The 11803-nt window shown below is 36.4% G+C and overlaps 3 protein-coding genes across 3 annotated transcripts; 2 read left to right on the forward strand and 1 right to left on the reverse strand. All coding sequences in view use genetic code 12, as the record gives it.

The window, feature by feature from the left end:
- Positions 1-335: 335 nt before the first annotated feature.
- On the forward strand, positions 336-1599 carry SPAPADRAFT_60304 (urea carboxylase-associated family protein; the record flags this gene model as incomplete). The annotated part of the gene is made up of 1 exon (XM_007374426.1): positions 336-1599. The coding sequence occupies one exon, from the start codon at positions 402-404 to the stop codon at positions 1302-1304; it is 903 nt and encodes a 300-aa protein (XP_007374488.1).
- A 6559-nt stretch (positions 1600-8158) lies between these two features.
- Positions 8159-11621, forward strand: SPAPADRAFT_65992 (uncharacterized protein; the record flags this gene model as incomplete). The annotated part of the gene is made up of 1 exon (XM_007374427.1): positions 8159-11621. The coding sequence occupies one exon, from the start codon at positions 8221-8223 to the stop codon at positions 10132-10134; it is 1914 nt and encodes a 637-aa protein (XP_007374489.1).
- On the reverse strand, positions 8180-11621 carry SPAPADRAFT_60305 (uncharacterized protein; the record flags this gene model as incomplete). Its single annotated transcript, XM_007374428.1, has 1 exon — positions 8180-11621. One exon carries the CDS (start codon positions 11591-11593, stop codon positions 10208-10210), a length of 1386 nt encoding a protein of 461 aa, XP_007374490.1.
- Positions 11622-11803: the final 182 nt, after the last annotated feature.

Raw genomic sequence — 11803 nt, forward strand, 5'->3', positions numbered from 1 at the left:
TTGAAAGTAGTGATATTTCGATCGAAATCGAAAGTGGGCTGCAAATAACAAAAAAAAAAAATAGAAAGCTCATTGCGAAAAGCTAATATTTGAAGACCACATTGGTTAAATGCATTTTACAAAAGTTTCCTCTTTATAAACTCTATAGATTTGTCTACCGAAATAGATACTCACCCCTATCTGTTAGTCCACATATTTGTTATCTCAAACAATAACTCATATTCATTATCCCGCAGTACCGCGCGGCTAGTCCGAAAAAAGGGTGGCAGCATTGTCCCCGGATCAAATCCCGAAAACTGAAACAGTTTCGGGTGGAAATTCACCAGCAAATCTCCAACACTGTAAATTTACATTCTACAAACTTGTTTAGCTCATACTAGTTTTATTACCTTCACCACAAAATGTCCGAAGCTAGTACATCCTCGCAAGTAGTAGAAAAGACTACGTATGGCATCCCCAAGCCTAAGCCAGCATACTATCCCCATCCAGGTTCTCCTTTATATGCTGATAAAGAACTCTACCAACTGATTCACAATGCTCCCAAAACTCTTGTTTCTACCCACATTTGCCAACCACGTTCAGCAATTGCGATTCAAATTCCAGCTAAAACCGTGTTTCGTATCACTACACCTGAGGGTCCTCAGGTGTGTGATTTGAACATTTGGAATATGCATAATCCTAGAGAGAGATTCTGGGCCGCTAGAACACGACAACTCCACTCGGCACATGTGTCTACTTATGATAGACTTTGGTCAAATCTTCCTTACTTGCGTCCATTGGTGACTATTACTGGTGATACCCTTGGAGGAAGACATGACGAATGGGGTGGACGTGTACATGATACACTTGGAACTCGTTGTGACCCCTACGTTGACAAGTTGATTAGTGGTGAAGACATGGATTTTCACTGTCATTCCAATCTCACTCGTGCCGTCTTGCCCTATGGTTTGACCGAGTTTGATGTTCATGATGTATTGAATGTTTTTCAAATGACAGGATTAGATGAAAAGGATAGATATTTTATGGAAACTTGTCCCGCTGTTGCTGGTGATTACTTTGAATGTTTTGCTGAGCAAGATTTGTTGGTGGCTATTAGTGCTTGTCCAGGAGGTGATTTGTCGCAATGGGGATGGGGTGAAAATGAAGAGAAGCAAGATATGGTAGAATGTTGTCGACCATTGGCTATTGAAGTTTATCAATTAGACGATGTTGAACTGGTTTTAAAAGCCTGGAATCCTCCCAAGGTACCAAACTATAGAGGGAATCATGGTTTAACTGGTCCAACTCCTTCAATCCAGGAATAGACTTAATTGTAACCTAAGATGTATAGCTATAGAAATTATTTTTATAGAATAATGTGTTGCTTGAGATATACTTAAATCTTTACTTTTGGTTTGTTTTCGATATCATTCTCCTGTAATTGTTACATTCTTACTGGGATTTTCGGTGTATTTTTTTCAAAGATATTATTAGAGCCAGGTCGTATTTGAATATCATTCTCGACATAATAGCTTATAAGTTTCTCTGGTTCAAAATAATCTTGAATTATTTGACTAATGTTTTTACTTTCTGGGAGCTGAAAGATTAATACAGAAGGACAATTTGCAGCCATTGTCATAGTATGTACAATCTGTACAGAACTCGTGGAAAATATTGTTCTGATAAAAATAAAAAAAAATTTTTTCTTAAAAAATGCACAAGATATAAAGGGCTCTTTATCACCCACAATTCTTGTTCCCAGTGAAAATCTGTTTGAAATCCAAAGCAAAACTAGCATCAATGTAAATTGACAAAAAAAGAAAGCCCGATGCGGGGGTCGAACCCGCAACCTTTTGATGTCCAGTTTAAGAGTCAAACGCTCTACCGATTGAGCTAACCAGGCAATCGCAAAATCAGCCCGATGCGGGGGTCGAACCCGCAACCTTTTGATGTCTAACTAACTTAAGAGTCAAACGCTCTACCGATTGAGCTAACCAGGCGATTTTCTTTTGAAAATTTTTCAATTTTCAACAAGTGAAATATTTTTCGGAACCTCTATACCTTAACAGTCGTATTTCCTGCTCTTTAAAAAGTACTTGTTCAGTACCCTTTTTCCTCTAGTTTGGCGTAACAAAAAAATTTTTTTTTCCACTACAATTAGAGAAATAATTACTCTTAAAGAACAATCAAGGTTTTATACTTAAATTGGCCAGCTTTCACTTGTGCATAACGATTGTACTATTCTTTTTCCTTGTAGACATGCCTCAAAAGATTATGTTAGTTGTTCTTGGAGAAGGGAAAGTAAGAATTTCAACAAATAGTTTAGAGAGTTTTTTATTTGGCTACATTTGAATCTGCTAAAGTACACCATAGAAGACTCTAAATTCGAAGCATTAGACCGAGAGTATTTAAAAAGCTTCAATATTTTTTCTGTTCTACTTTCCGTCTTTCAACTTTATTTAAGCAATGTAAGAAAGTTTTGCAATCGTGAAGCATGTGAATGTGTAGTCCTGGATCATCCATGGAACCCAAGGTATGACACACTACCTTTTTTTTTATTATTTTCTTAATGTACTATAAAAGTAAACACCTTGATGGTGCAAAATCAAAAAGAGTCTATTGAAGTAGATTTACCCAATAACAGGCTTGTTAAAATAAGATAAATACGGATTCAGGTTTGTATTGTTCTTCAAGTTCTCTGGATTAAGTTAGGTTTTCCAAATGATACACTATTATTGCAATTTGAAAATATGTTACATTCAAATTGAATTAACAATACATTCTTACATTAGGCCTTATTAAAAGTAATTTAGCATAGGATAGACAAAAAAATATTATGTGGACTGCTGAATGAAGGTCTTTTCATTTAACTGTTGTTCTCTTTTCGATGGAAGTGAAACACAACCAGCTCATCTTTCATTTATATAGTTCTCTAAAAATGATCATCAAATAGTACTCTAGTATTCTGATGACAAATGTATATGTAGCTTGCTTTTATATATTAGTATTTATAAGAATTAAATAGACAGAAACGATTGGAAAAAATAAAAACTAAACAATTCAGAATCAGCTATTTTTTTTGGTTGAGAATAATTTTGCACCCAATTGAAAGATCATGGAACACTTTTTTTGTAACTAGGATACGTATGGTCCCGGGCTAACCTGTGAACTAATTGTCCAATTACTTATAAAAGTTCAGATTTATCTCCACCCTTTTGTCTTTTTACCTCATCTTATTGAGAAGCTCGAATAGACTTATCTATTTCACAACTAGAACCCCCCCCCCCTATATATCAATCTTTACTTCAGCAAAAGATAGTATTTCAATGATTCAACAATTCAAAAGAACCAAAAGATCAATCATCTTTGCAGATGATATCGCCTACTTGCTCTTAATCGGCTAAACCATGGTAGCTTTGCTTTTGTTTATTCTCCCTGTGTAATACTTTTTGCTTCGAAAAAAAAAGAAAAATAATACTTTAAATATTGGCCCTGGTTTCAATATCATCAATCTGTAAAGTCTAAATAACAGTTATTCCATGATAACCTATCTGTTGTAATGGTAAGTGTATATATGAAAAAAATACCCTATTCTCACTCGTAGAATTATTGATTTTTCTGGTGGGGGAGTATATTAATGACAAAAGATTTCCAAAATTTTAAAGAAATTGAAAAAACAAGCAATAGCTTAACAAAAAGTACAATGATTCATGATTATCATTATCAGGATAAAGAATAAACCCTAATTATCCATTATATCTCAGTTAGAACATCACAATAGAAACATTTCAGTCAGAAGATTAAAAGTGAAAATTTAATTTTATCACGTGATTAAAAATAACCACCCTTCAAAATCGAAAAACAAACTTCAAGAAATATCCGATATAGTGTAACGGCTAGCACGGTTCGCTTTCACCGAGCAGACCCGGGTTCGACTCCCGGTATCGGAATAATTTTTTAACTTTCAATCTTCTTGAATTCTATTTTTTTTTACCATCGAATATCTTAATCTTAATTCCTTCCAATGATATATATGCTACTTACAAGTATTTTTGCAAAATAACTTTCAGCAAAGTGTATTCTCATCACTAAAAAAACAAAGGAACCCAGATAATTTCCTTCAGGAGAAGGTACAGATGGGATCTTAGGAATGGATAATGTATCATATTTTCTCAGGCCTGAGGAAGAATGTTAAACTCTTAGGTTCATAAACTGTTGAGACTGTCGTGTACTAATTAGAAGTAGAAGCTTTAATATATCATTTTGAACGGCTGCAAAAAAATCTATTCCGATACCGGGAGTCGAACCCGGGTCTGCTCGGTGAAAGCGAACCGTGCTAGCCGTTACACTATATCGGATATTTCTTGTAGTTTGTTTTCTCATTTTTCAGGCGGCCGAGACTAATTCACGTGACAAAAGCGTGACGTTTTATTTAAAAACCCTTGAACAAAAGAAAATTTGAAATCCCCAAAAATATGTTTTGGTGTATCTTTTTTTTTTATTATTTAATTTTTTTTTCAAATACTGATCTGAATCAAACTGTTAGGTTTACGAAGGTTCTGGAACAGAAATGGAAGATAATTATAATCTAGAACAATTTGATCCATTGGTAAATGTAGTTTTCAGTGTATACATACCAGTTAAAGAAACAGTTAAGTTGCTTTACATGTTGAGCTTTTTGTTCAGTATTGCAAAAAAAAAAAATAGACGTAAGTTTCATCTCACATTGTCAGGACGAACAATTGAGCAAATATAATTGATATATACACCTTTGAATAGAGATGGTGGAAAAAATAAACCGTCAAATATAGATTATCCACACAATTCACATTGTTTATCCTGCTGAATAAAACATTGTAAACATTTTGCAATGTTGCAATTGGTTTTTGGGGCAACTAGCAAAACTAGTTATAAGTTCCACATACAGGAATAGTAAATTCAAACGGGAGATTTACGAGATTAATTTGAGCAAAATAAGTCTCAAATATTTAGTTCAATGAAATGGAATGTGGTATAAGTACAAGATTAACTTAAAAACTACCCCTTATATTCGTATACTAATGTAGACTCTCGGCTGTTCTCATAGCCTCTTGTTCCACATTGCTATGCTATTCTTAAGTTCTTAATAACTTTAGAGTTCAATTTCTGGATATATAAATGCAATGAAAATTCCCTTTTCATTAAGGTGACTTGTCTGGGTACCTAAAGATTGTCCTGATAAAGAGAGCCTTCTGAAATGAAATTCTCATATCTCACAATTCTTGCTCTATTGAACCTTTCCCGTGGTCTTACGATTCCGACCTCGTTGGATATAACTGAAATGCCATATGATATCGAAATCGAAGATGGAATAACTATGCCACCTGCTACTACAATCACTTATTCCATTCTTTCTAATTACACAAAAAATGCTACCAATTCTACTACTGCTCCACCATCTATGACGTCTGATATGTCTGAAGAGACAGAAGAGACAGATGAGTTAGAGATATCAAAAATGACAAAGAAACCCCAAATGACAGAAGAACCTGAGGAATCAAACAAGTCAAAGAAACCCGAGGAGCCAGAAAAGACAGAGGAACCTGAGGAATCAAAAACGTCAAAGAAGCCTGAGGAATCAAAAACGTCAAAGAAGCCTGAGGAATCAAAAACGTCAAAGAAGCCTGAGGAATCAAAGAAGCCCGAGGAATCAAAGAAGCCCGAGGAATCAAAGAAGCCCGTGGAATCAAAGAAGCCCGAGGAATCAAAGAAGCCCGAGGAATCAAAGAAGCCCGTGGAATCAAAGAAGCCCGAGGAATCAAAGAAGCCCGAGGAAACAAAAAAGCCCAAGCCTACCAAGCCTCCTAAACCACCAAAACCACCAAAACCTCCTAAAGCACCAGAGCCTCCTAAAGAACCAGAAAAGCCCAATCCTCCTAAAGCACCCGAGCCTCCTAAGGAACCTCCCAAAGCACCCGAGCCTCCTAAGGAGCCACCTAAGGCACCAGAGCCTCCCAAAGCACCAGAGCCTCCTAAGGAACCACCTAAGGCACCCGAGCCTCCCAAAGCACCCGAGCCTCCTAAGGCACCCGAACCTCCTATGGAACCAGAACCCCCTAAACCACCCGAACCTCCTAAAGCACCAGAGCCTCCTATGAAACCAGAACCCCCTAAACCACCCGAACCTCCTAAGGCACCCGAACCTCCTATGGAACCAGAACCCCCTAAACCACCCGAACCTCCTAAAGCACCAGAGCCTCCTAAGGCACCCGAACCTCCTATGGAACCAGAACCCCCTAAACCACCCGAACCTCCTAAACCACCAGAACCTCCTAAAGCACCCGAGCCCCCTAAACCACCCGAACCTCCTAAGGCACCCGAACCTCCTATGGAACCAGAACCCCCTAAACCACCCGAACCTCCTAAAGCACCAGAGCCTCCTAAGGCACCCGAACCTCCTATGGAACCAGAACCCCCTAAACCACCCGAACCTCCTAAACCACCAGAACCTCCTAAAGCACCCGAGCCCCCTAAGGAACCTCCTAAGGGACCCCCTAAGGAACCTCCTAAAAATTCAAAGTGGCCAAAGTGGCTAAAGATGCCAAAGATGCCAAAGTTACCAAAGATGCCAAAGTGGCTAAAGATGCCAAAGTTACCAAAGATGCCAAAGATGCCAAAGATGCCAAACTTGCCAAAGATGCCAAACTTGCCAAAGATTCCAAATATACCAAAGATGCCACCTGTACCAAGGTTACCACCTATACCACCTATACCATAGATGCTGGAGGGGTTTATAAAGCCGCGGTTTGGGGGTAGTTTGCAAGGTGGCAGTGCAGATGGTGATGCCTTAAGTGAAATGAAAAAATTTGCCAAAGACAACTATAAAAAAAGTCTGAGGAGTATTCTATTAAGAAGATTAAACAGGTGAACATCTTCCTACCACTTCTGCAAAGTTAGTTGCACACCGCAAGCTTTACTAAATGCTGAAAGTTATATCTATTGTTTCATAATTTATGAATTGTGTGTAGACTGTCTTTTTGTTTTGTTTTATATTCGATGAAAACCATATATGCTTATATCAATAAATTATGCAGTTCTCTAGTTGTACTGGATCAGTAGGTATTCTGCAAATTGTACGAGGATTGATTTTGTTTGCACAGAGAGAAAACAATGAGAAGAGCTACCAACTTCACCAAAATTGTGTTAATTATCAATAATCCATATATCAGTCACATTAACTGGAAAGCTTGAACTTGGGCTTGAGAAATCAAGTCTATTTGATCTTTAGACACACGAAATACTCCGAATGGGAAAGTAGTGGGAATTTTAATCTCTCTATGGCGATTTTTTTTTATTGTTGAATTACAAATAGTTGCAACTGGATGATATCAACTAATTATATTATACTGAATTAGTTACTTTCCAACTAGATTATTCTAGGAATCAAAGGAAGTTCATTTATTTTTTGGCAAAACAATCGATTTCAAATTAGGGAAGTGGGATGCTGATGCCGGGGGAGGGGAAATTAATATTGTATATTTTCAACGTGGTGTACCTCTAGTTCTTGCACCCAAGATGTGAGTGTAAGTAACTCATTGTTTTGAAACACGTAATTGTCCAACCTTAGTTTTTCTAAGTTGTACAGTAAAGTTCCCAGACCATTGAGAAGGACAATTAGATTGCCTGATATTCAATTTTTGCCAAGCTTTTGCTTATGAAGAAAAGGACCAGAGAAAGCTTTTAAGTTTGCATTTAAAAATAATTTATGCGTAACAAGGTTCTCAGCTCCAAACAGCAAATTCTTCGGTCAGTTGTTGAGATTTAATAGAAATAGAAGGTAATTGTAAATGTAGAGTATTTGGTTCATTCATTTGCAGTTTTAAATGTACTAAGATTTTGGCTTTTAGTTAGCCTTTGGTGCGATCGGATCAACTCCTTGATCCGACACTATTGATTCGAGACCACTTGATCGAGGTTGACAAAGACCAAAACTTTAGAATAGAACCTATCAGACTCTATATACTATCGAGTCAATTAACAACTGAACCAGAATGTTGTATAATTTATTTCTTACGTGGGTCAAAATATTTACCTCAAATTATCACCGAACGCCGCCGGCGAATTTTCCACAAGTTCCGGACCGTGCGTGGTAACACATATGCAAGAAAAAAAAATTACCTCCCTGTTTACTCCTCCTGCCACCAAAACTCTTTTAAAGTTTGCCAACAAGAAACTACAGCATATAAGCTGCAGCTAGACACTATGGTTGCTGAAAAGCTTAGATCAAATGTAACCAGTTTGACTCTGTCAATTGGATCGTCAATTAAGGATGTATACAACACAACTGGTGCAAATGTAACATCCTTATCATATAACATTAAGGATAAAGTCACTTTCCACCAAAGAGATTATGACAAGGATGATGAATTGATTGACATTTATAAACACAATATTAAGAAGTCTATCCTGGCGCTTAAATACATCAGATCACAAAATCACAAGTTAGCTCATGCATATTTCCCCAAGTTGTTATCGCTACACGGTATGATTATTAAACAGTTTATTGAAATAATTGGTCCAAATTCTCTTTCTTTTAAAGGAATAGAAGAATATTATCACGATTTTGATATAGCTCATGCCAGTGAAGAGATCCCAATAATCCACCCCAAGGAAAAGGCAATTCTGATTGAAAGTATCAATGAGCAATTGTACAATTATTTAAGTACTATTGAGAGCTTAAAGTTTAGGATTACGACCGACTGGGATATCCATGATCAATCAATGGAACTTAGAATAAGTGAAATGGGCAAGTACTTGAAGAATGCTTTGAAATTGATCAAGAAGAGAAACAAAAAGAGGAATGAGCAGGATATTACACATAGAAAGATTGAAAAGTTGAACAAAAAGAATATTCCTTTGGATGAGAAAGATCAAAATGAATTGGTCAAGCTTGAAACAAAGTACATGGAAATCGAACGAGTATTTAATGGCTACAATAACCGGACCCTTAGCGTTTTACCCCATGTTGTTTTATTCCTTGATGAATTTGTAGAAACAATCACCAAATTGTTGTTTTGTCAACAATTATCCACCTACAAGCACATAATGGCGGTTTTGAATGACTTTTCTGAATTTTATGGAATGTTAGAAGGTGATTCTTATCAGACGATAATTGACCAATGGGAGACAGCTAGTACTTCCACCAGACTTCAAATTGAATCGTTTATAACTGTTATTCATGATAGAAATCCCGAATTGCTTGATCAGGAAATCGATGGTGAAGATAAATCTCTGAAGGCACATACTTTGTGGGCTAAAATGACTAGTCGAATCAAAGAAAAGAAACATATAGTAAAGAGTAAAGACCACGAAAATGGAGTATTCAACGATTTATTGGAAATTGATCCATTGGATGCATTCGCAAAATTTCAAGACCCAAAAATGAATATAAATGAAACTTATCATCCTCATAAGAAAATTGATATTGATGACGTCATAGTCCCTCAAGTTTTGCAAAATGAAAAGCTGTTACCAAAGGCTCCACCTCCTCCACTTCCACCTCGGGAGAACACCACTGCGCATGCGATATACAACTTTGATAAGCCACTACCAAGCACCCCATATTCACCCTATTCAACAGGATTTTATCTGAACACTACAAATAATTACAGCAATGATTCTTTAGAATCATTACTTACAGATGATGAAGATGAAGAGAGCAATTCATCAAAGTCAAGTTTAAGTTCAAATTCCACCCACCCACTGATGTTTTACTCCAATACAGATAATCCACTTGATAAGCAATTACGTAAGATTTACAACTCTCTGAAGAATGATATTAGAGCAGCTCCAATTCCAGACCACTCCCAAGATATTACACCACCAGAACAAATTGAGAATACCAGTAGTATCACTTATAAGCTTGACAAATTTGAGAAATTCTTTCATAAACTTGATATCAACAAAGAATCAACTACACGAACTGCAAAGTATGATTTTCATGGCCAAGAACCTGGTGATTTATCTTTCAAGAAAGGTGACCAGATTGAAATCATATTTGATTTTCAAAGTGTTGATACGTTATACAATCAAGATAATTTAAATTGGTTAATTGGGATATCTAAAACTGAAAATAATTATAGAATGGGCTTTGTCCCAAATAATTATTTTGAGTAGGTTCCTAGGGGATTTATATATGAGAGTATATAAATATGTAAATGTATCGAGCTAGTAACCAACAAATCTGCATCTAATCAACTTCACCTCCTTCAAGCAATGAAAATAATACACCTAAAACCTTGTCAGGATCAGCTCTTAATCCATTGTGGAAGTATTCACTAGTGATATATTGTTTCAAGTTTCCAATAGCGATTACATTTTGCTTAACTTTTCTAGTTAATTCAAAATCAACATATTGATCATAAACATAAGTTGCTGCAACAATAGGTACTTTATCCCAAGTAATTGTCCTTAATACTTCTGGATCATAAAGTTTGGACCAAGTTGAATTTTCATGTAATGCATAAGCTAATTCCTTGAATTGACGTAATTCGGCGTATTCATCAAACATAGATTTATATACCATTTCACCAGTAAAGTAGACTTGTTCACTGTTGAGAGTATACTTTGACACATTATCGCTAGTATATCTCGTTCTATCTGCACCCCAATTCGACCTAATATTTCCATCACAATAAATAGCTTCTTGGAACAAGGCATAAATTACATTAGTATCAAACCCGGATTGAGTTTCAATTGTATGCAAGATTTGATAAGTTGGATGGTTAAACAATTGCAAGTCGTATGCGAATTTGGTAACTATATCATGAATCCTATCTGTTCCACCAGTAGCACCAAATCCTAAACCCAATTGTTGGAACCTTTCTACTGATAAATCACCACCATTAGGTAATTTTACTTTATTAGCATCAAGATATTTGCAAATATCAACCACCTTTTGTTTATCTTGAGGATATTTGCTGTAATAGTGGATATTTCTTTCTGTTGTACGTTCATAGGTTGCTTGATAAACTTGATCGACAGCGAATCCAACAGGAGGAACACCACCAGTAATCAACACTTCTCTAAGGGAATCAGGGTACTTTGAAAGATAAGTAAAACTACAAAATCCACCATATGACTGACCAAGCAAGGAAATCTTGTCATTAGGAATCAATTGTTTGCGAACAGTCTCTAAATCCTCAACAATTGAATCAGCACGGAAGTTCATAATAAAATCAAGTTGAGACTGAACTTCAAAATTCCCAAATCTTTGAGTAACCAAATCCTTGAATGTAGTTCCTTCCAAGGGAGTACTCAAGCCGGTACCTCTTTGATCAAGATAGATAATTTGATACCCCTTGTCCAACAACACTTTAGTCATGCCTGAATAAGTAGGCACTTGACATGGGAAGCCTGGACCTCCTTGAAGATAACCAATGAACTTGGGAGACGAAGGAAGTAAAAGCTGCGTAGTGCCAGCAGCTAAATCTACCCCTTCAGCCTTTTGGGTTATATTTACAACCACTTTAATTTTCATGCCTTTCGGCTGAGAATAATCCAAAGGCAAGTCGAAGGATACTCTTTGATTGACTATTTCCTTATTACGAAAGCAATCAACGATTTGATACGACATTGTAGTTTCAATTGATGACTGTAGAGATGAAGAGAAAGGCAAACGGCTCCAAATTTTGAAACCTGGGCAGGGTATATAAACCCAGCCCTAAACTGTAAAATCTAGAACATGCAAAACATATAACATGCAAAACGACATAATCTGCAAAATTAGAAATCGTAATCATAAAACGCGTCTGGGGATCAAAAGTTTGTTTTTACAACCACAACA

The sequence above is a fragment of the Spathaspora passalidarum genome, assembly GCF_000223485.1.
Source record: "Spathaspora passalidarum NRRL Y-27907 unplaced genomic scaffold SPAPAscaffold_3, whole genome shotgun sequence".
Lineage (NCBI taxonomy): Eukaryota > Fungi > Ascomycota > Pichiomycetes > Serinales > Debaryomycetaceae > Spathaspora > Spathaspora passalidarum.